General features: G+C 46.1%; 1 protein-coding gene across 2 annotated transcripts in view; it reads left to right on the forward strand.

The window, feature by feature from the left end:
- Window positions 1-1,621: 1,621 nt before the first annotated feature.
- Window positions 1,622-25,402, forward strand: part of LOC128832412 (hexokinase-2) — a 66,850-nt gene continuing 43,069 nt past the window's right edge. The window contains exons 1-2 of one of the 2 annotated variants that reach the window (XM_054019773.1): window positions 1,622-1,759; window positions 14,656-14,818. In XM_054019773.1, coding sequence (XP_053875748.1) covers window positions 1,697-1,759; window positions 14,656-14,818 — 226 coding nt within the window. In that variant the 5' untranslated portion in view covers window positions 1,622-1,696. The remainder of the gene's footprint in view (window positions 1,760-14,655; window positions 14,819-25,402) is intronic. The other variant, XM_054019774.1, reaches the window with a different exon arrangement.

The raw sequence follows: 25,402 nt of genomic DNA on the forward strand, positions 1-25,402 counted from the left end.
ACAAGCCCAGAGTGGTGGAACAGATTGTTTAGCATAAATAGTTAGCACATTTTTCAAGGGACCATTTGAAGTGAAGTGGACCGTTAACACCTCTCAGTCATAGGGAGTGCTGGAGGAAAGCTGGTGGTGTGGGGCGATTGGAGGGGTTAGAGATTGTTGCAATAAGCCATAAATCCAGTGTCTCTATTCAATCCGTGATTTTTAGTGTCTATCAACGTTATAAATGTAAGCTCCCAGGCTCGTCTTTTGAAGGTGTTATGCAGGTTTCCTTTGAGGATGAGGATGGAGAGGTCAGATATAGAGTGATTGTTTTGTGAACATTGTTCACCCACAGGTGATAGGGTGTTTTTGTATTTTATCATTTCTCTGTGTGAGTTTATTCGAGAGTGTAGTGACTGTCTGTTTGACCCAAATAGTTGTGATTGGGGCATTTAGCGCACTGGATGTGGTACACCACATGTTGTGATAGGCATGTGTAGGACCCATGGATCTTGAAAGGGGTGTTGTGGGGGGATGTTTGTCATTGTAACAATGGAGATGTGTCTACAGGTTTTGCATCTATTGTTCTGACATGGTCTGGTACCACTTTAAGTTGGTGTGTTCTGGTCTATGAGGAGCATGTGGGATGTAATTTTTTGATGATACCTTATATGGGCTCCGGCGTTGGTTGGCAGGTGACAACTAGGGGTGTGTGGTTGGAGGGGGTTTTATTTCTATATTGAAGCAGGTTGTCTGGCAGTATTTGGGTGGCCTGTTTCATGATGTGATCTCCTTCTCTGGTGGAGTGTCCTCGTTTGGTGAAGACAGTTTTAAGTGTATTCATGTATCGATCTCAGATTTTCTGCTCAGAGCATATTCTATGATATCTGAGTGCCTGGCTGTAGATAATACATTTTTTTATGTGTTTGGGGTGGTTGCTGGATCTGTGAAGGTAGGTGTGGCAGTCCCTGGGTTTCTTGTATATAGTTGTCTGTATGGTTTCTTTGTTCAAGCCGATCATGCACAGACCCATACAGCACGGACAGACACATAGTTCTGTGCTCAGATGGACTGACCCACACCTTGATACACGCAGTGCACAGATGGAGACACAGCCCTGTTTGTGCTCAGACATGTCGGTCTAATAAAAGATATTACCTCCCCCAAGTTGCCTCTGTAACATGCAGTACAGACAGACACAAAGCCCTATGCTCTGACAGACCCAGGCATAGCCACGTGCAGCATGTACAGACACAGGGCCCTGTGCTCAGACAGGCAGACCCATGCACAGACACATGAAGCGCACACAGACACATCTGTGCTCAGACACACAGACCCATGCATAGGGCCAGATAGACCTGTGCCTAGACCCATGCTGGGTGGACAGGCGCATGCATAGAGGGGCAGTGCAGACAGACCCATGTGCATATCTACATTCAGTGCAGACAGACCCATGCTGGGCGAGAGACCCCCACCTCGCTCAGACAGACAGACAGAGGCGCAAGCCCCGCCCCACGCGACGCACACACCCTCCCGCCCTGGCCAATGGGAGCCGGGCGGCGGGGGCGCGTCACTCCTGGGCCGGGGGAATCTCTTGAATGAGCCACATTGTTGCAGCGGGAAGTAACTAACGTGCCGGCTGCTGCCCGCTTGCTCGCTCCTGCGCTGCCGGGGCCGGCTGATCGAGACCGGCATCGGCTCCCCCACGCTGCGGAAGATGATCGCGTCCCACCTGCTCGCCTATTTCTTCACCGAGCTCAACCATGACCAAGGGCAGAAGGTGGGTGCACCCCCCCATCGATACTTGAGTGCCGATACCTCGGGTGGGGAGGTTAGTGAGGCTCAGAGCGGGACCCGAGGGTGGGAGGAGCGGTCCGCTCTGCGGTGGGTATGGACACCGAGCCGGGGGTTAGCGAGACGTGAGGCATGTGCCTGTCGGTCGGAGAGAACTCACGGGTCCGGGGACTGGAGAGAGCGATGCCTGGCTGCGGGGAAGTTCCGTCCCCCCCCATCCCCGTGTGGGGGGGCTGCAGCGCACTAACCCCCCCCCCCCCGGTCCGGTTGAATGGCTGAGAGTCCCTTTCGATTTATTTTTTTTGGGGGGGCTAATAGTGGGAGTGGGAAGCGGGCTCCCACCCCCCGATACCGGGGCTGGGAGCCCGGGCGGCGGATGGACTGGGCAGTTCGGGGTCCCTCCTGGGAGGTCCCGTTCCGGGAAACTCGGTGCATGATGTGTCACGTCCTGTGTCTCGCTCTGCAAACCCGGCAGGCGGGGAGGGGGGTGTGCCCGAACCCCATGGGCCGCAGCTGCGGGGCGGGCGGTCTTTCCATTGCCTTGCTTTTATGGCGAGAGTAGGGGATCCCCGGCCCCAGGGGTTTGTTTGGAGGAAGGGGAGGGTCTCTCTATTGCCTTGACTTCATGTCCCCACCCCAGCCCCCCATGGGCCGTGGGGTGAAATGATTCTGGTTTGGGGGGTTCTGCCCACGGGTTAAGGGTGGGTGGAAGGATGTGACCTGATCCTGGGAGGGGCCGATTCTGAAGGCGTTTCCCCTTCCCCGGGGGTTTAGTTCCAGCCGGGATGCGTTTGGAAAGGAAGCGGCTGCAAAGTGTCTGTGGGCAGGGAATTCTGGCTCCCCTTGTCTTGCTGCCAAAGCCTGGCCCAGCAGGATGGCTGGGGGCGCCCCTGGCGCTGAGATTAATTTCCCACTCCTGCTGCTGGGTTTTACAGGAGCCGTGTCCCTGACCACCAGACCCTTTCAGTTCCTGCTAAATCTCCCTCCCTCCCGGCCCTGGGGTAGGTGGGGAGGGCTGGGAAACCAGGGGGCGCTTTCCCACCAGTCAACAAAACGGTTTCTTTTAAAGCATCCCAAAGTTCCTCGCTCCCTGGATTTGAGATTTTGCTTTGGCCCGTTATAGACAATAACCTTCCTGTAGCTTGTTCCAGCCAAGGCTCTTACAACCCCCTGTGACTGGGGGTAAGTTTTCCCCCAGTTTATAGCTGGGGAGGTGAGGGACAGGTTGTAACTTACCCAAGGTCCTATAGGAAGGCCAAGGCAGAGCTCAGGTGAACCCAGATTTCCTGATCCCCAGGCCTAGCTTGAGCCACATGGCTGCGATTTAAAGTTTTGCTTTAGGCTCCCTGTCTATAAGAGCTAGGGTTATTTTAGGACATGTCCGAGTGGGATGCTTAGATTTATGAGAAAACCTTACCTGGAGGGTTCCTCCCTGCAAGCCCAAAGAGAGCTCTTCAGTGGTGTCTTCAATGCTTTCCCTTTCCCCCTCGTCTTGTAGGATAGGGAAGGTTAACTGGGGACACAGTGAGCGTCCGCATTAGCTGGATGGTGACACAGTGTGGATATATGCCGAATGTCAGCGCTGCCGTACCCTTTGGGTAAGAGAGCAGGGATGAGGAGGTGGCCTAAATCACTCAGGATTTGCAAACCAAATGGCTTTTTGATAAAGTGTGTGGGGGGGGGGGGCAGAGTGAACTATGTTGTGACTGGGAGCTTTGAATCCAATTTTAGTCCCCACCAAACCTGCGTTACATATTAACGTGCTTTTTCTATACCAATTAGAAAACAAAAACTTTAACTCTGCCTCCTGCTTTGTCTGGAAAGTGAGTGGCAAAGATATCAACATTGCTTTCTTAACCAAACAAAAAAAAATTAATACAAAAAACACCCAGTAAAGCTCAATTCTAAGTGCTACAGTCACACATGCACACAGATGCTCTAGCTCATCTGAAGCTGCTGAGCAGGATTTCTAAACTCCAATTAATGCTTCCTTTTTAGAGAGAGAAAAAAAATCACTTCCTCATTTTAGTACCACGGATTCCCTTTGTAGCAACAGCGACAGAGATAAGACCCCGCTAGCCAGGGAGACCAGATGTAAAACTAAGAAACACTACCATGCCTGTGATGTCCCTGGTGGTGGCTGCATTAAATTGGAAGTAAAAATACCTAGCAAAAATCAAGTTGATAAGTAAAGAAATAGTTTAGGCTTCCGTCTTGTTCCACTGCATTTAGATATAATGGGGCTTGTGTAACAGTGGAATCAGCTCCTATGGTATATGTAGTGTAGCAAGATGCAGGAGGTAGGTCAATAGTGTTGCTGCATTAGCTCTGGGTTTTCTTGCTGTTCTCAGTTTGCTATGCTCTTATCAGTAAGTTAGCATAAAGTTCTTTCTTAAGGAATTTCACTTGGTTCCAAACCAGGAACATGGTGTGCAAAGCATGGTCTATCCCTCTGTTTCAGTAACTACTCTTGCTAGGGAGAGCAAACAAAGGTTATTGTTTGGATATGGGAAAAAGTTGCAAGCAATAAGTGGGATGTAGCCCATGAAAGCTTATGCTCAAATAAATGTGTTAGTCTCTAAGGTGCCACAAGTACTCCTGTTCTTCAAGCAATAATTGGCTCTTAGAAGTACTCAACAAGACGGTTCAGCTACACTGGCTGTGTTTATGTATGATGAAACAGGTTTACAGATACTTTCCCTGAATAACTGCTTCCAGACTTGGAGTTCTTTCAGAATTGTTTATTAAATACCCTTCCCGTGAACCCTCTTGTTTAAAAAAACAACAACAAATCCTTTAGTTAACGGCCACGCTATTTTAAACGCTGATTGTGCTGTTTCTTTGTCAAGACAGTGGATTGTGTTTGACTGTCTTTTGCGATGTGGCTGCAGTGGGCCCCCGCCAATGTTACTTGGGGGCCACTGGGCACTATAAAATCAAACAGTAATAACACATGGGTGCTCCAACTTTTTCACAATGTGGACTGCATCACGTCTCCCATTTGCAGTTGCATGCACAGGAAAGTAATGTTCGGAAAGTAGTGAATGTATCTCTTTGCTGTTTCTAATGCACCTTAGCAGTTGGAATCAAGGAGATCCAGGTAGGTGGCCCATCCTCCGCAGACCACAAGTATAAAACAAGAAGCAGCAATAACCGTGGCCGTCTGATTTGGTGAAATGACATTTCATTAACTTGCATCTTCGTGGAACTGACTGGGGAAGAACAGAGTATTTATATATTTAAAAAAAAAAAATCTGAGCAGGTTATTGATCCTGTTGCTTCAACCGTGGCTGATGGAAACCGTTCCTGATCAGACCTTTTCAAGAGGTAGTGTTGTCTCTTGATTAAAGCTGGAGTCCATGAACTTGCACTCCTAGGTTCCGTTCCCAGTTGCCATGATGTAGCGTAAGTAGGACCCTACCAAATTCACATCCATGAAAAACGCATCACAGACCGTGAACTCTGGTCTCCCCCCATGAAATCTGGTCTCTTATGTGCTTTTACCCTATACTATACAGACGTCACAGGGGAGACCAGCGTTTCTCAAATTGGGGGTCCTGATCCAAAAAGGAGTTACGTGCGGGGTGGGGGGGGGTATCGCAAGGTTAGTTTAGGGGTGTGTGTTGCGGTATTGACACCCTTACTTCTGTGCTGCCTTCAGAGCTGGGTGGTCAGAAAGCGGCAGCTGTTGGCCAGGTGCCCAGCTCTGAAGACAGAGCCCTACCAGCAGCAGCGCAGAAGTAAGGGTGGCAATACCATACCAGGCCATCCTTACTTCTGCGCTGCTGCTGGTGGTGGCTCTGCCTTCAGAATTGGGCTCCTGGCCAGCAGCTGCTGCTCTCTAGCTCCCAGCTCTGAAAGCAGGGCTGCTGACAGCAGCAGCACAGAAGTAAGGGTAGAAGTACTGCAACCCCCCTACAATAAGCTTGCGCCCCCTTCCCCCCCAACTCCTTTTTGGGTCAGGATCCCTACAATTACAACAGGAAATTTCAGATTTAAATAGCTGAAATCATGTAATTTATGATTTTTTAAATCCCATGATCATGAAATTGACCAAAATGGACCATGAATTTGGTAGGGCCCTAAGCCTAAGTCACTTAACCTTCAGTTTGCCCAGTTGTAAACTGGGTCGAAGTCACTCTTGTCAAACCTCAAAGGGGTTGTGTAAACTTAATGAATGTTTGCAGAGCACTTTGAGATCCACAGATGAAAGGTGCTTTAAAAACGCTAGGACTAATCATATTTGAATGTGGCACATTCACTGGGCCGGTGCTGCGTGTTAACTACATTAATGTTGATAGAACCATTATGCTTTAAACTGATGTCATTTGTGGCAGAAATAATGCTAGGAAAAGTACTAACTGCATGTGGACACTTGTGATTCATAGCTGAAAAATTGGGCTGGTATGTTTTTCTTTTCCTTCTAGCTAAAGGTACTAATTAGGGATAAGTTTGTTGTTTAATTTTACTTTCATAATGAGGCCTCCCGTTCAGTACAATGTCTCTGTCTGTCTCTTCAAGTGAAGTCGGCTATGTGGAAGTCGTCGACCTTCCATCTTTTGCAGAGTTGTAAAACTTCCACTCTCCTTTGGAGATCAGTCCATTTGACCGTTTTCTGACGTGACTGGCTCATTCTTTCGCTCGCTTAGAGGAAGGATTTAAGTGTCTTCTTCCCCCTGTCGCTTGGAGTTGTTCTTAAATCTCAGTGTCATTGTCTCTTCCATTTAAACTGTGACTTCACAGTTGTGCTGGGAAGGATGGTGGGCGGAGGTTCCCTGGAAACTGGCAACTTCCAGCCACTGAAAGGGTCCAGCAATGTCTGTGGCTGGCAAGCTTTCTCATAATACCCAGCCAATAACCTTCACCTTTGCCCTGCAGGCAGCTCTTCTAAGGGCCTCTCTGCTCAGTGTCCCAATTGTGGTGGTTTCTGCATTGTGGGTACCTGCCATCTCAGGACTGGATAGAGTCCCACCACACTCGGGCGGAGTGGCCTGGGGGCACAATGAGCCAGCTAGACAATAGTATTTGTGTCAAGGTAGAGGGTCTTTGGTGGGGTCCTCCTGCTACCCATGGTGTCCGTTTTGTTTTCTGGCTGGATAAGATGTAAACCTCCAGGGCTGTCGATTTAGCACTTGGTTCATTTTCTGTCTTGTTATATAGTGGTGGCCTAGTGGATAGAGCACTGGGCTGGGACTCAGGATATCTGGGTTCTCTTCCCAGCTCTACTACCTGCTGGGTGATGATGGGCAAGTCACTTCCCCTTCCTGAACTTCAGTTCCCTCATCTCTAAAATGGGCAAAATGTTATTGTCCTCCTTTGTAAAGTGCCTTGAGATCTACTGATGAAAAGCGTTAGGTATAGTTATTATTTTATTAATATGCATTTGTATTATCTTATCACCTAATAGCGCCAATCAGTTCAGGGCCCCTGGGTGCTAGGTGCTGTACAAACACACAATAAAAGATGTTCCCTGGCTGTAAGAGCTCACAATATAAAGTATATGGGGAGCGGGGGGGAGAATGAGGTAACAAAAACCAGAGGCTGTTTTATCACATTTCATCTCTGTCTGTCCCCTCTTGTCCTGTGGCAACAGCAGTAGCTGATAGCAGCTGAATGGAAGCTTGGCTGGAATACACAGTAGCTTCTGTGCTCCGAGCCACAAGCATCAAAATGCTCCCTGCGCTGGGGTGGGGGTTTTCCTGGGGGCTGCCCTTAGGCTGCCGCGAACAGCAGCTGGTTTCTCGTAAAACACTTGGTGAGGGCAAGACTGAGTCTGCCAGTCCTTGCTGATGCACTGCAGCATGACTTCTCTTAGTAATCGGTTCCTTACTCCCCACCCCTCGAGGCGTCCAGTTCGCACGCTGTGTCCTGTAAAATGACTCTTGAGGGATGGGGGTGGGGAGGAACCAGCCATACAGGAAATTGTCTGACTCACACTATAGTGTGCTGCAATAGGATCCGGGAGGAGTGTTGGGCTTTGCTTCTCTTGTAAGGTCACAATGGGGTTTATTTCTGCAAAGTGCTGAGCTCTCCTGGCGCAGTCAGTTGGAGGTGAGGGCCAGCAGCATATTCCAGGAAGTCCTCAGCGTTTTGCAGGTTCAGGGTCAATACTAGCAATCCACACCTAAAACACAGTCATGTAGCATCTCGTGACTTGTAATTTAGTAGCTGGCAGAATGTCTTCCTTTTGTCCCTAAGATTTTAAGTGGGGGAAGGCTAGTCCAGCCCCTGATGCTCACGTATGTGATCACATTTGCCTACCTAAATTTACTAGTATGTTTAGATATGGTCTTAGCTGTGGCAACAGGCCTGAGTTGGGAAATGGTTTCTGTTCCCTGCCCTGCCGCTACTTCAGAATGTGACCTTGGGCAAGTCGCTTGCACCTCATCGTGCCTCAGTTTCCTCCTCTGTAAAATGGGGATAAAGATACCAATTTTGCAAAGCACTTTGAAAGCTCCTGATGATACAAAGTGCTAGATGGGTGATGAGTATTTATTTGCTTCCTGCCCTAAACTGGGGGCAGTATCACTATGCGCTGTTAAACAGTTGCTGCATTCCCCACCAAAGTGATTGCATTTTAGTGGTGGGTCAGGTGATCCATCTGCCACTCTCTTAGGGATATTTTGATAATTGCTTAATGTTTGTACAGTATCTTTCATCAGAGGATCACAAAGTATTATTTTGTGCTTCAGAATTTGAGAAACTTTCATTTTTTTTTTAAATTACATTTTTACTAATCCATAGCTGGGATGGGGAGAAAAAATGAAAACCTCCTGGGGCCACCATCCTGTGGGACTTGGGAAGAGGATCCTGATACCAAGTAGAACTTTTATGCAGCAGCGATCAGGCCTAAACTAACCCCCTGAACTTCAAGGGTATTTGACACCCTGATCTGTGGCTGGCTATGGTAAATAGCTTGTCAGTGGAGCAGGCCAAACCAAAATCCCAGATTTGAACTGATCACCTGTTAAATCCCGATCCAAACTTTGCAACTTAAATACATCTCTTTTTAACACACACCGAACTTTCAGTCCCCCACCACAAAAAAGGCCTTTAATGTGTTTTTTCACATTAAATTCTCTAAGTGCTTCTAAAATGCACAAGCAGATCTAAGAACTATAGAGAGAAAATATTGTAGAGCTGGGACATTTATTCTGAGTTTGATTCTTGCCATGTCCGTGGATCTGAAAAAATCAGCCAAAAAATGAAGTGATGATTCATAGAAAAAGGCAAATGGCGTTGCTCTCCTTCAGAGGGCCAGCATGCAAAAATAATTTAAAACAAGCATGTTCCCAGGTTCTTTTGCATTAAAATAAACAGCTCTGTAGTACTTCCCATGCTGCATTATCTTTGCTATGCAGGAAGTGCTTGTACTTAACAGGAAGCTACTATCATGCCATGATTTACAAAACACTCAGATGTAGTCAGATAAGCATTGCCACTCGATTGCGGAAACAAAAACAAGACAAAAGATCCACATAACCGGAGTACTGCTTCAATCCATACAATGTCCCCCTTAATCTTTAACCATTAGGTTGATTCTTCATTCTTTTTGCTCCCAGTACTCTTACTAACTCCATGGGAGTTGCTGATTCTTCAAGCACTTGTGTGTCTGAGTGATTTTACTCTTACAAGTAGCTGCATTGATGGGACCAATCTTGCAAACACTCAAGCATGGGGTTTAACTCTTTCCACATGAAAACATTGCACTGAACTTGAACAAAACTCCCCACACGCTTAAATATTTGTAGCGTCAGGCCCTTATGGTGTACAATAAATACAGAATCAAGCCCCTTGCTAGTCTAATGTCCTCAAGAGGAGGGAGACAAGTTAGCAGGAAAAGGAGAAACCTTACAACTTGTCCCCAAGTGGCCACCCCAAATTAGCTGAGACTTTTTCTCCAGCCATGAGCTCCCCTGTTTTGTATCAATCATTCCTCACTTCCTACCCCCCAAAAATCCAACCATTATCTAAAGGTGAAATAAGTATATATTTAAAATATTCATTTCCCTTTTCTCTATAACTTGATGGAGGCTTCAGTCGTAACATATTAGCAATAACACTGGACTTTGCACAGGGTTTCTATAACCAGTCCACACGCTACAGGAATGCAGCTGTGTGGACACAGCAATGGGCCCGAGCTGCAGAATTTGGATGTGGATCTGAATTTAAAGTTTGGGGCTGCTCTAGATCTGGGGGTGTGGTTTCAGGGCCATCTCCGCTTTATTCCTCCCAAAGCTACGCTGCCAACAGAGATCATGTGGGATGATAAAAGATGTGTAATCGCAGTGTCTTCCCTTCTTTGGTTGAATTTCACAAATAGGGATTGCAGTTATTCATAATCATTGCTTAGGTCTCTTACAATTTCTGTCAGCTGAGCATCTCAAAAACACTTCTCTAATATGAACTACAGAAGCCTCTTAACACACCTATGAAGTAAGGGCTATGTAGGGATCCTGTCACCCACTGGTTAAATGCAGCCACCTCTGGGGTGAAATAAGGCAGCTGTTCAACAGTTTAGGACAAGACATGGACTACACCATAGTCAGTTTTTCAGTGACTTAATTTTTAGACTTTGATTTTGTGCTTAGTACAGAATACTCTTGGAGGTGTTTTTGAATAGCTGGTAGCTTGGGACTCAGTATTTTTAAATTCAAAATATAAAAGATGCTATTTCTTAAATTGCCCCCTACTCATTACATCTGCTTTAGGCTATATCTTTAGTTGTGATTCAGGGTTTGCTTTTACAGTGTCTGGATAATAGCTAATAGGAGAACAAGGAACAGGAAGTTAATCTTCTAGGTGTCTTTCCCTAGCTCATTCTAGATTGTTAGTGTCTCATTCTGCTGGAATATTAACAATTCTTGAGGTTTGGTTCTTGAACTAAACTTCTAGTCAAGTGTCATTTTTTCCCCCTCTGCTGTGTGTGCTATGAAAGTGTATAACACATGCCATCTTAAACTCAGTACTATAACTTTCTGCCACCTACCTGGTTTCAGTTTCTTTAGGGAAACATCATTAACTTGTGAAACTTTTCCATCCCAAAGAAATTTCCTTTTCCAGATTGACAATGACCTTGAAAAGGTAGAACACCCAAGGAGGATGTTCCTCCTCCAAGGCATTCATCTCCCACAGTCACAGACTAATTCTCCCATCTTGCTAGATCTTACCTGTATAATTAGATGTAAATTTACTTACAGTAAATACAGATGGCTAATTGGAACAACATAGCATTGTGGGGTTATATATTTAGTTGCCAAATAGTTTCATTCCTGGTAGTTCCTAAATAACATAGTCAATTCCCAAATAGTTTTGCACTTCAGCGTCCCATAGTGCTGTCTGAATAGCCACTAATGCTGCTTTGTTATAACTTACTTGGAGTCCAGAGTCATCACTTAGGGCTGGTCTACACTGGGGAGGGAGGGTGGTCGATGTATGATACGCAACTTCAGCTACGAGAATAGCGTTGCTGAAGTCGACGTATCTTAGATCGACTTACCTCCCGTCCTCACGGCACGGGATCGACGGCCGCGGCTCCCCTGTTGACTCCGCTTCTGCCTCTCGCTCTGGTGGAGTTCCAAAGTCGAGGGGGAGTGCGGCGGGGATCGATTTATCGTGTCTAAACGAGACGCGATAAATCGATCCCCGGTAGATCGATTGCTACCTGCTCATCCAGTGGGTAGTGTGGAAGTACCCTTAGGCCCTGATTCAACAAAACACTTGCTTATAACTCTGAGCTCCATGAGAATGGTCAGTCATGGTTTCTTGGTGATGTTCCACCCGGCATAGTCCCTGAAATCACTAGGGTAAAGCACATGCTGAAGTATTTTGCTGAATTGGGGCCTTAATACCTCAGCTGCATGGACTATTTGCTGGATGGGACCTCAGTTTGAAACCAAACTTGGCCATTTCTCTAACCTAGCTCATGTAGTTGCTGACATATTCTTCTTTTTTTAAAAAAACATTTAATGCTATTCCCCAGATTGGCTTTGGGATAGCATGGCTTACAGCCTTGTCTGTGTTAGCTAGAAGGTAGACTAATGGCTAGTAGCCTCAGTCTAAATGTGTAGGAGCTGATGGATCCAGGCTTTAAAGAGCTTTGTGGAATTAGAGGAAGGTCACCCCACCTTTTGACACTGTTGATTATTTTTAATACTGTGGAATCGTAAGCACATGAGGATCTTGGCAAGCACCAGACGTGTAGTGAGAGAGGGTTGTGGGGATCAGCCAAGGCGCAACACCATGTAGTCACAAACTGGGCACGGCAGCGTCTACTGTTGGGCAAGCATATTGCATGCTTTCTGCTCGCCATATCTTGCCATAGGCGGAGGTGGAAGAGCAAATATTGTGGATCTCAGCTTGCAAGTGATTGGAAAGCACCTGGCTACAATGTGGGGAAGGGAAGATTTTTCCACCAGCAGCACCATCTAGCCCTGGGGCAACAGGAGAGAGAATGATCAGCAGTGAAGTGGGGAAAGGGAGGAAAAATAAATACTTTGGCCTGGGAAGGAGGGGGTGCGTCTCTGGTGAGGATGGCCTGACTGGGCTCCCCGAAATGGCCTGTGCTGCTAACTAAAGAGCGGACCAGGGTGTGATGATAATGTATCTTCAAGAATTGAGGGTGTTGGGGTGCAGGTCTAGTTCTCATGATGAAAACCCCATGTGAAATCTTCCTGCTAGATGGCGTCTAGGATGGGTTCGTTCTTGGTAGGGTGATCAGATGTCCTTTTTTTATAGGGACAGTCCTGATTTTTGGGTCTTTTTCTTATATAGGCTTCTATTACCCTCCACCCCCTGTCCTGATTTTTTTCACACTTGCTGTCTGGTCACCCTAGTTCTTGGTTAACTGCACGGCTGGCTTCTCCCAAGGAGACTACAAAAGGGCACGACTGAAGAACACCAGCCGCCCGCGGTGCGGGGTACTTACAATGACTTCATTACTCCTGCATTAAGCTCATGGCTGAGAAATAATATTGTGCCCCCTGCCCTGTGTCAAATGCATAAACTGCTAAACGCTCCTGCAGGCTTTGAAGGCTGAAGTGTTACAAACAGCCTGGCTAATCTGACTTCAAAAACCAAGCACGCTCCCAATTGCCCCGGCTGTGTTCTTGTTTTGACTTTCCAGCATGTCCAAACATCTTATCAGTCTGGAGATGAGACAGGCCCAGAGCCCTAGATCCTGAACTCTTGCAAAATGTGGATTTGGGCATGTGCTTTGTCTCTCAAGCTTTTTTCCACTCTGAGTGGGAGGAGGGGCACATAACTAAAGGCTATTACCGTAGCATTGGTATGTGGGCTGTGTTGGAACTAATTTCCTGTGAGTGAAAGTACATAGCTGGGTAAGCAGAGGTAAGTATTTGGCTTCCCCGCTTTATGGTATTTAAAGGCCCCATAAAGGAATCCTGTCTAGCCTGCTCTGAGAAGCCCTTTCAGATGTCACTATTTGCATTTTCACATCTGCCTGTCAGCTTGTCCTCCGCTGGCCTCTTTTTGTGACTTTATTCAGCTCACAAGATTTTTTCCTTAGGAAGTAAGACTATCCTGGCTGGATAGCAAAGATATGTTTGCTATTTAAAGGACAGCTCCCACAGGGGTGTACATTGGTGTACAGCCACTGACTTGAATGGAACTAAGCTGACTTACACCCGCTGAGGATCTGGCCCCAAATGCATCAGCAACTAGGAAGCAGTGTGGCCGAAAACGCACAAGGAATTTTTTAAAAAGGCAGCCGTTAAAATTATACTTCTTTTGCTCACCCTAGTGGTCATATGGCCACGTTCATGAATGAGGTCACTTCTCAGCCAGCTGGATGTTGCTGGCCTATGGCATGCCAACTGTCTCTTTCAATACAGCGCTTTTAAAAGCCTCCCACTTAATTTCTGGTGAAGTATCCTCTTTGCCTTATGTGAGCAGAATGGGTGGAGTTTTCCTCTGACTTCCCCGACACTTGAACCTGCCTTTTTAATTTGTTTAAACCAAGTAATTAAACTGGAGGGATGTTTTCAATCGGGGCAGGCCGTCTCCATCTTAGGGTCAGGGAAAAGACTGGGTTTAGTTGTGGAACTCTAACTGTTTTATTATGTTTTAATAATAAAGGAAGCCCTGAGTGGAAAAGTCTGAACCTAACTTTGCCATGGTATTCTCGGCTGCAGGGAGAGGCCAGCAGCTTACCCTTCCCTGCTGCTATAAAATTGACACCCCCTAGAGACTGACAGGCTGGCTAGTTTCAGAGGCCTTAAGGAGGAGAGTCTTGGTAGCTAAGGCATTGGATGGCCTTTGAGGATCTTGAATTCAGTTCCTGCTTCTGCCTCACTTTCTCTGCGTGGCCACAGACGAGTAACATATAGCCTGATTTTTTGAGAGGTGCTGAGCACCAGAAGCTCCAATTAATGTTTGGTGAGAGTGACGGGTGCTTGGCAACTCTGAAGAGCAGACCATGTGGCTGCGTGCCTCAGTTTCCCCTCTATTCAATGGGGATAATCCTGACCGGCCTGGGGGTTGTGAGGCTTGCTTCCTTAATGTGAGAAGCGCTGCAACGCTAAGAAAGAAGGCATGTGGGAAGCACAAAGTATTATCTGTAGTGATTCAATTCAGCGGATGAGTTGTGATATGAGTTGAGGTGTTGATTTGATCCTTCTCAAACACCATGCTACATCTGTTTGGAAATGTACCATGCTAGTGGCTGGTCCATACAGAGGACAATAGCCTACTATTGCCAAAAGAGTTACTCCTTTTGCTCCATTGAGAGAAGTCTGAGTGCACTGGTGCTGAGGGTCTCTGGTTCAGTCCCCACCGATGACCCGTGGTTGGGTAATGTTCTCATGGGTCCAACCACAATGCCTGACCCCCACGCTGACCCACTGGCTTTCCTACACCTTTCAGATTGACAAATACCTCTATCACATGCGGCTCTCCGATGAAACGCTCCAGGAGGTGTCTGAGCGCTTCCGAAAGGAGATGGAGAAGGGTCTCGGAGCGGACACCAACCCCACAGCGTCAGTGAAAATGTTGCCCTCGTTTGTGAGATCAACCCCAGATGGGACAGGTAAAGTGCTGCAAGGAATCGCTTGTTCTGCGTACAGTGGGGGTGGGGGTGGAGGAATGAGCTCTTCTGTTCCTTATTTGTTCCTCTCTACACCCTTTTCCCGATTGTTTTGTCCTCCTGTTGTGTTTGAATTGGAGAATGAAGGGCTCAGTTCTTCTCCAACCTGCCCTGGTGGTGTAATTCTCTTGACTTGAAGAGAGTTGCTCCTAACTCACACTGGGGTTGCAAGCTGAGAATGCCTCTTCTTGCAGGACAGAAACAGTCCTGGGTAGAACACAAGGGGCTGCTGGTGCCAGCAGGCTAACTGACCTCAGAGTGACCATGGAAAAACCTTAGTTCCCCATAATACACACGCACAGTCAAGCCTTTTAACTGAACGCTTCCTGCCAGCCACTATCATAGAATCATAGAATATCAGGGTTGGAAGGGACCTCAGGAGGAGTCCAACCCCCTGCTCAAAGGAGGACCAATCCCCAGACAGATTTTTACCCCAGTTCCCTAAATGGTCCCCTCAAGGATTGAACTCATAACCCTGGGATTAGCAGTCCAATGCTCAAAGCACTGAGTTATCCCTCCCCAAAAAAAGACAGATTTCTAAGATCTTGGTGAATCACTATCCTAGCATAGGAGTGCCCAGAAAGTGCTCAGCTATTACAATGATGGGTGCTGATATAAGAGCCTAGATAGATGCAACAAACTCCTCCCATGGCTAACAGCTTTTTTCTCCCAGATCTGCTAGCCGTGGCAGCTTATTACTCTCTTTCCGATTGTTGTGATCTCCATGCAATCACCAGATTACCTTTAAAACTGATTTGCTGATGTAACATCTGTCTAAAGCATTCAGGATCAGGAATAAATAAATCAGCTGGGGTTGAGGTCCTGAGAGATGTTAGAAAACGTGCTGCTCACCGCCCGGCAAGGAAAGTTATGGGATTTGTGAGTGAGGAGCAAACTAGTCTTTTGGCTAGGAGACTTGGTATTGGATCCTTGCGTGCTGGGACAGGATCTGGATGTCTTTCAGCAACGTTCCAAATGCCCCTTATGTATGCCGGAGTTGCCGAGATGCAAGGTTCTGCTGTGCACTGAGTGGTTCACAAATACCCGACAGATTGAAGGACAACGGCTGGGATCCTGGGCGAAGACTGTTCATCCCAATTCCAGGCTCGCCACTAGACAGAGGAAAAACCACCTGGCAAGCATTTTTTTTTTTTTTGACTACATCAGTTTGATGTCAGTGTAGATGCAGTAGATTTATCTTGGTGAAATTGGTTTAATAGGAGAATTAGGCCCATGACCACCTTAAAAATAAGAATAATACCGAGCTGTTACTCAGAGCTTTTCATCAGTAGATCTCAAAGCACTTTACAAAGGAGGTCAGTATCATTATTCCCATTTTACAGATGGGGGAAAAATGAGGTATAGAGAGGGGAATGTGGCTTGCCCAAGGTCACCCAGCAGTCTAGTGGAAGAGTCAGGAGCAGAACCCAGATATCCTGAGTCCCAATCCAGAGCTCTGTCCACTAGGATACATTGCCTCCGTTTGCAGGCTTGGTCCCCTAAACTGTAAAGTACTGAGGGCCTTCTACTTTTGAAAGCCTGTGCGGTGTAGGAAGCACTCGGCACCCTGCAGGATCTGGCCATAGCTTTGTACCGTAATTGTTCAGATAAAAATCAAAGGCATTTCTCATCTGATTAAACTTTGATACAAACACAAGGAAACTGCAGATCAAAAGATAAGATACAGGGAGCATATTGCTGTTAAACTCAAAGTTCTCCAGGGCAGGGCAGGGGACTGGGTCTTACAGGTGCATGGCTAGTCTTTGATCTTGGTTGGGGCTGTTGGGTGCTAACCTACAATAATAGTGACAGCAGTGCTGATGAGCAGAGCGTGTTTGTTAGTAAATATCAGAGGGGTAGTCCTGTTAGTCTGTATCCACAAAAACGAGGAGTCTGGACTCCTCATTGTTTTTGTTAGTAAAGTTTCTAGATAAATGACTGTAGGGAAACCGGGTGTAGGATTTGATTGTTCCTTTAAAGAGAGCGCTGAGAGGCTTAGGTTAGGGAGAAAAGAAGGATTTCTGGTTTAAAGTCAATTACATGCAGAGGGTGACATGGAATGGATACACGAGAAGGAAATTTGGCAATGGTTTCCCACAGTTGCTGACATCCCTCCAGCAGAGCTGAACATTGGGGAGCCCTAAGGTAGCCAGGTGGCTGGGGTGTGAAGTAACTCTGTTGATTAGACAGATCCTGCGCAGTACAGGAGACATGATGGCTGAGATGCTGGCAGCAGCTGGTGTCTTAGTGACACTGGTTCTCCCAACCTTGCTGCTCTGGGAGAGCTGAACCAGCGGCAGCTGTGCAGGCAAAGGGGTGGGGAATGGGTCTGCGACTGCTGAGACAGGAGATCAGCTGCAGCTGGGTGAGCTTGGGGTATATAGAGGATCTGGAAGACTATGGGGCAAATTCCACTCTGACTTCACTGGACCTGTATTTGTGTGTGTCCCAGAGTGGCTCTTTGGCCCAAAGAGCGTGGTGACCTCACTGGCACCACTATAAAGATTTTTGAATAGAAACGACCAACATGGGACCAGGTGGCCAGCATCCAGGAGAGGGAAAGGGAGGAGGAACTGAGCCATAGAAGAAGGCACCTGTCTCCATTTCTCCTCCCATCTCCAGCTGCTCTGCTGCTGCTTTGAGTTCCCCCCTCCCTGCTGCTTCTGTCTGTGGTCCGGTCTACTGTAGTGTAGCACAGCTACGATGCTGTTATGTCCTAGCATGTATGGAAGGGTTTGTTCCATCGCTGTGGCTCATCCACCTTTCTGAGCAGCGTTGCAGGCATCTGGCAAGCCCAGCTGAGCCCCGGAGCGTCTACGTCTTTGGGTTACAGTCTCATGAGAACAGCTCCTGTGACTTTGGTGTCACTGACACCGAGCTGTCATAGGGTGTGTCTGCAGCAGTGAGTCTCAGAACCCGGGTCTACAGACTCACGGGACTGGCGCCACAGTGCTCAGAACAGCAGTGTAGACACTGTGGCTTGGGCTGTGAAGTTCACCCTCATTCCCGGGCTTCAGAGCCCGAGCTCCAGCCTGAGCCCAAATGTCTACGTAGCTGTTTTTAGTGCCATAGACCCAAGCTCTGAGATTCGCTGCCGTGGGTTTCTGCTAGCCATGTCAATGTACTCGTACGGACCCTATGCCAAATCCCATCCGGAGCTGGTCTCTGGTTTTGCTAGCCTTCCTAGTAACTGCAGTGTCAAAGGAATCTTGGTGCTTTTCCTGGAGCTGCTGCATCTTCTGCTTTTTAAACAGTAAAGCTCTAAACTTTACCCTGGGAGCTATGTAATGTTTCATCCAACGATGCATAGTGACTTGCCAGTCTACTGCTGCTCCTGTGCCTTTGGGCAAAGATTCAGCAGAGGGATTTCTCTCAGGGGAACTATATCTTTTGCAGGGAGAGGAGTTGTCTGATCATACAGGTTCTTCCATCTCTTAACTGCTCAGCAGGGGTGAATATTATTTTTTTGGTTAGATTCAGTTTGTTCCTGTGGTTGAGATCCCATAGTCTAAAAAGGAGCTGAGTTAGGCAGCCTGAATGTCTTAGAGCCTGATTCTCCTCTCGCTCCGTCGGCTCCAGGGAGTTACTCCTGTTGCTGTCAGCCTAAGTGAGAGCAGAATCTGGCCCTTGCTGTCAGCTTAGCGCTGCTGCTGCATGTGTCCAAACTGAGAGCTCGGTTCAAATCGATCACTAATACCGAGTCGCCGAATTGTTGTGTCACTAAGGGACAAATCCCATCATAAACTTCTTAACAAACTTTCCCCACTCCATTTGCTCTTTTTCTTTGGTGATTGATGCTCACGTGTTTTGTCCTGTTTAAATATTAATCTGGGCGGGGTAGGGTGGGGATATATTTCCATCATAGGTTCTGCTCTGGGTCTTGTGGGTAAGGCCGTGGCCTAGGGTTCGTGAAAGCTGGGCTCAATTCCTTGTTCTGAGGATGTGGGCTACTCTGTTGGCATTTCTAAGCCATGGTTCCCTGTAAAATGGGGATACCTCCCTCCCTTACAGGGGTGATGTGAAGATGGGATGTTGAATGTGCAGTGTTCAGCTACTACAGTGATTGGGGCTGTATAAGCGTCTAGATGGAATTGTTTGGTTGTCTAATACTTAACATGAGTGCCCCTTCCACACTTTAGAAGCAATTGTAATCCACTCAGTCTTGCTCGGAAGCAGCCAGATGTTACAAATTTAAGGCCCTATGGGAGTTGATGGTACTCATTGCACAGCACCTCTTCAGGATGAGTTGAGGGCTGTTAGTATCTTGCAGGATCAGGTTCCCAAATACATTGGCACCTACTTAAGTGAGATGCTGTTGGACAGTGAAAAAGAGCTCAATTCTCAGTTTGTTACAACATATTGTAATGGGCAGCAGGGTCTCCGGAGTCTTAGCTTAGAGGGAATTGGTGTTAGGGCTAAAGGAGGCTTCCCCTATAGACAAAGACCAATAGTAATTCTTTTATATAGCATTCTCCATCTGTAGATCTCAAAGCATGTTACAAAGGCGAGGAAGCATCATTAACCCCACTTCACAGATGAGGAAACTGAGACATGTGGCAGATCCTGGCAGTGGCAGATCCTGAACTAGAGCCCCTGTATCCTGACTCAGTCCAACACCCTATTCACTAGGCTGCGATCTCCCCATATGTAATATAGCAAAGATGAGGCGACTGACCTTGTAATCTCAGCTCTGTGTTTCTCTCATTGTTCAAGCTGGATCTTTCTTAAAGGAAATCCTTACTGCTCCTTTTGGTCACCGGGCACTCTTGCCACCTATTTTCTGCTTTGAATACCATATGCTGAAATACGGGGCTTTTGAGATGGGTCAGCTGCATCTGAACAAGCAGCTGTTCTCTGTACCCAGATGGAGAACGTTATAAGCAGGCTTCTGCCACTCATACTGCCTGTTTGCCACATGAGGGGTTAATTGAGACACTGATAACAACGTGCTGCAATAGAGAAAATGAATCGAAGGCAAATCCAGTGACACATTTTATGGAAAGTGAAGTCTGATCTAAATATGTCTCTGCTTTGTGCAATAGACATTGGGTTTCCCCCCCAGCACTTGAAAGTGTGGGTGGTATTTGTCCATTTCCTTCTTCCCCGTCTCTCTCTGTTTGCTGGCCTGAAATAGAGGAAGCATTAGTCAGGAGGGTGCAGTGTTATAGTTGCATAACCATTTTATGCCACACCTTCTTTACTAAGTGAAATGGCTCTTGGAAGCTATGAACATGCAGCTTGCTCTCAGCAATGCTGAATCTCTTCTGTTCTCACTAGTCTAACTCCAGTGACTTCAGTAGAGTTTCTCCTGACTTGCACCGCAAAGTAAGCGAGAGGAGACCCAATTCCTGTGTCCTCTTGCTTAGGCCCTGAGCAAACACCAGTCCTGCTGGAAAGAATGGTATGTTCAGTTACCAGGTTTTAATCTCTAGAGGCTCGGTTTGTTTTCTCAATAGGGTAGGCAGTTCGTATCCCTTGCCAGCTGATTGTTTTACTTCCCCTTGAAATCTGTGGTAACCAGGTTACTGGAATATTTTGCTCCTTTGCTTTGCCCTATGGGATGGAATTCTGAAATGTCTCTTTCATTCTGAAGATGTAATTTCTTCTTAATGTTACATCCTTCCCCATGTTACCATAGACAGATACGCCATTTCATATACACATCAGTGTAATACCCACATAGGAGTTAGACTAACACAATACAGTATGCAATGGAATGCCTGAATCCCCAAGCAGATCAGTGTACTTAGAATGGGATTTTGAAAGAAACCTAAGGGAGTTAGATACCTAAATCTCATTGAAATTCAGGGGACTTTAGGTACCTTGAGGCCTGATTTTTATTTATTTATTTCCCCCCCCCCCCCTTCCCCCAAGTGCTGAGCACACATAACTGAAGTAAATGGGAGAACTGTGTGATTGCTCCACCTGGAAAAGCCAGGTCACACCACGTGTGAAGGACTTTAAATATATTATACTGTAGTTTATAGAGAATGTCCGATCTGCATGAAACTTCAGCTCTGGTATCGTACTGTACTCAGTACTGATAGAACCGAACAAAGTAGTTCCCATCTGATGATAGGTTTTTATTTTAATTGTCAGGTTAAACTGCTTAAACTTACTGGGCCTGATTCTGAACTGACTGTTTACCCTGGGGTTACTCCATATGTTTACACTGACATGAAAGCAATATTAGGCTACTTCTGTAACCTAATTTGGCACAGGTGCGTTGAAGTTTAGAATGCTTACCCTTTTTTTCAGGCTGGTTCTTTTCCTAGAATGATCTAAACTTCATGGAATAATTGCAGCAATATGTTTAGTTGGTGGATCCACAACAATGAGATTGTAACAGGCACAGAAAAGTCATTGAAAAAGCTGTGTTGTGTGTCCCCACCCCCTCCCCCCTTTGTTTCCATGTTGGACAAAGTCTGGAGTGGCTCCAATTTCTCTCTCTCTTTTTTTTTTTTTTTTTTTTTTAAGCTGACTAGATTGAATATTCCAGATCACTTCAACAAACCTGCGTGTGAATCAGTGGAGTCTTAGTCTGCACAGTCATGGAATTCTAAAGTTCTGTACAAGGGGTGCGGTGGGGAGAATGGAGTGAAAACAAATGTTAAAAGTAAATTTTAAAGCTAAGCAAAAACATCCATTTCCCGAGCTGCTGTCCCAGCACCTGTTTACTCAGGTCAGGTCGAGGATGGTGTAAGCCACAGGATTTCAGTCCCCTTTTTGTTCGGGGCTTCAGTTTTATTTTTTCACGCTAACACAAGCATGGGTCATGTCATGTAAGCTCTTTGGGGCAGGGACTCTTTCTCGCTATGGGTATGTCTATGCTGCAGTCAGAGGTGTAATTGTATCACATGTAGGTGTACTCTCGCTAGCTTTAATCTAGCTAACTGCAGCCTTGGTGATCTTCACCTAAAACTTAAGCTGTCCTAGCTATGTTGCTCAGGGCTGTGAAAAATTTCACGCCCCAATAACATAAGAACATAAGAACGGCCGTACCGGGTCAGAGCAAAGGTCCAGCTAGCCCAGTATCCTGTCTACCGACAGTGGCCAATGCCAGGTGCCCCAGAGGAAGTGGACCAACAGGCAATGATCAAGTGATCTCTCTCCTGCCATCCATCTTCATCCTCTGACAAACAGAGGTTAGGGACACCCTTCCTTACCCATCTTGGCTAATATCCATTAACGGAATTAACCTCCATGAATTTATCCAGTTCTCTTTTAAACTCTGTTATAGTCCTAGCCTTCACAACCTCCTCAGGTAAGGAGTTCCACAAGTTGACTGTGTGCTGCGTGAAGAAGAACTTCCTTTTATTTGTTTTAAACCTGCTGCCTATTAATTTCATTTCGTGACCCCTAGTTCTTGTATTATGGGAATAAGTAAATAACTTTTCCTTATCCACTTTCTCCACATCACTCATGATTTTATATACCTCTATCATATCCCCCCTTAGTCTCCTCTTTTCCAAGCTGAAGACTCCTAGCCTCTTTAATCTCTCCTCATATGGGACCCGTTCCAAACCCCTAATCATTTTAGTTGCCCTTCTCTGAACCTTTTCTAGTGCCAGTATATCTTTTTTGAGATGAGGAGACCACATCTGTACGTAGTAGTCGAGATGTGGGCGTACCATCGATTTATATAAGGGCAATAATATATTCTCAGTCTTATTCTCTATACCCTTTTTAATGATCCCTAACATCCTGTTTGCTTTTTTGACCGCCTCTGCACACTGCGCAGACATCTTCAGAGAACTATCCACGATGACTCCAAGATCTTTTTCCTGACTTGTTGTAGCTAAATTAGCCCCCATCATATTGTATGTAGAGTTAGGGTTATTTTTTCCAATGTGCATTACTTTACATTTATCCACGTTAAATTTCATTTGCCATTTTGTTGCCCAATTACTTAGTTTTGTGAGATCTTTTTGAAGTTCATCACAGTCTGCTTTGGTCTTAACTGTCTTGAGCAGTTTAGTATCATCTGCAAACTTTGCCACCTCACTGTTTATCCCTTTCTCCAGATCATTTATGAATAAGTTGAATAGGATTGGTCCGAGGACTGACCCTTGGGGAACACCACTAGTTACCCCTCTCCATTCTGAGAATTTACCATTAATTCCTACCCTTTGTTCCCAGTCTTTTAACCAGTTCTCAATCCATGAAAGGACCTTCCCTTTTATCCCATGACAACTTACTTTACTTAAGAGCCTTTGGTGAGGGACCTTGTCAAAGGCTTTCTGGAAATCTAAGTACACTATGTCCACTGGATCCCCCTTGTCCACATGTTTGACCCCTTCAAAGAACTCTAATAGATTAGTAAGACATGATTTCCCTTTACAGAAACCATGGTGACTATTGCTCAACAGTTTGTTTTTCTATGTGTTTGACAATTTTATTCTTAACTATTGTTTCAACTAATTTGCCCGGTACCGACGTTAGACTTACCAGTCTGTAATTGCCAGGATCACCTCTAGAGCCCTTTTTAAATATTGGCGTTACATTAGCTAACTTCCAGTCATTGGGTACAGAAGCCGATTTTAAAGGACAGGTTACAAACCTTAGTTAATAGTTCCGCAACTTCACATTTGAGTTCTTTCAGAACTCTTGGGTGAATGCCATCTGGTCCCGGTGACTTGTTAATGTTAAGTTTATCAATTAATTCCAAAACCTCCTCTAGTGACACTTCAGTCTTTGACAGTTCCTCGGATTTGTCACCTACAAAAGCCAGCTCAGGTTTGGGAATCTCCCGAACATCCTCAGCCATGAAGACTGAAACAAAGAATCCATTTAGTTTCTCCGCAATGACTTTATCGTCTTTAAGCGCTCCTTTTGTATCTTGATCATCAAGGGGCCCCACTGGTTGTTTAGCAGGCTTCCTGCTTCTGATATACTTAAAAAACATTTTGTTATTACCTTTGGAGTTTTTGGCTAGCCATTCTTCAAACTCCTCTTTGGCTTTTCTTATTACATTCTTGCACTTAATTTGGCAGTGTTTATGCTCCTTTGTATTTGCCTCACTAGGATTTGACTTCCACTTTTTAAAGGAAGTCTTGTTATCTCTCACTGCTTCTTTTACATGGTTGTTAAGCCATGCTGGCTCTTTTTAGTTCTTTTACTGTGTTTCTTAATTTGGGGTATACATTGAAGTTGGGCTTCTATTATGGTGTCTTTAAAAAGCGCCCATGCAGCTTGCAGGGATTTCACTTTAGTCACTGTACTTTTTAACTTCTGTTTAACTAACCCCCTCATTTTTGCATAGTTCCCCCTTTTTAAATTAAATGCCACAGTGTTAGGCTGTTGAGATGTTCTTCCCCCACAGGGATGTTGAATGCTATTGTATTATGGTCACTATTTCCAAGCGGTCCTGCTATAGTTACCTCTTGGACCAGCTCCTGCGCTCCACTCAGAACTAAATCTAGAGTTGCCTCTCCCCTTATGGGTTCCCATACCAGCTGCTCCATGAAGCAGTCATTTAAAGTATCGAGAAATTTTATCTCTGCATTTCATCCTGAAGTGAAAGTTCCCAGTCAATATGGGGATAATTGAAATCCCCCACTATTATTGGGTTCTTAATTTTGATAGCCTCTCGAAATGCTAAGGGAAATTAATCATCACTGTCCTGGTCAGGTGGTCTATAATAGATCCCTAATGTTATATTCTTATTAGAGCATGAAATTTCTATCCATAGAGATTCTATGGAACATGTGGATTCACTTAAGATTTTTACTTCATTTGATTCTACATTTTCTTTCACATATAGTGCCACTCCCCGCCCCACCCCCCCGCACGACCTGTTCTGTCCTTCCGATATATTTTGTACACGGTCGTTAGGTTGACTTAACCCCCCGCGGTGTAGATGCAGCTAGGCCGACAGAAAGAAGGTAGGAAGCATCAATACTACAGTATTAGCAGCACAGCTGCAGCCCCATAGCTGTGCTGCTGTAGTGTAGACAAGCTTCAGCTACCAATAGCAGTGATGCTGGGGCAGCACAGACTGGATGCCTGAAGAATGACCCAATGTCCCAGGCAGGCTTGTACAGCCCATGCTGCCGCAGCGTCACTGCTGTTGGCTTTCAGCTAGCGATTGCAAGTACCAGCTCGGGTATATCTCCACGTGCTGCCGTCACACCTCTGATTGCAGTGTAGACATACCCTGAGCATCTACATCATTTATCATAATGGGCCCACAATCCCCATCGGGGCCTCCACGCGCTACCATAATGCAAAGAATACTATTTAATTGGCATCTCCAATCATAGTTGGATTTTGCTCTTAGTAAAAACATCCTGCCAAAAAAGACTCTTTCCTACCCCTAAAGAACAACCCCCCCCCCAACCCAGAACACTTTTCTCTCCCCCAAAAACTCTGAGAGTCGGTCTGGATGACCAATCCCATCCATCGGACGCTTTATAACACCTTAACATTAAACCGGATCCAAAAAGCCCCAGAGGTGGCTCTTCTGTTGCTGCTGCTAGTGTGTCTTGCAATCCTGTGCTGGTATCAACTATAATTACTGTGTCTCAG

The sequence above is a fragment of the Malaclemys terrapin genome, chromosome 2, assembly GCF_027887155.1.
Source record: "Malaclemys terrapin pileata isolate rMalTer1 chromosome 2, rMalTer1.hap1, whole genome shotgun sequence".
NCBI lineage: Eukaryota > Metazoa > Chordata > Testudines > Emydidae > Malaclemys > Malaclemys terrapin.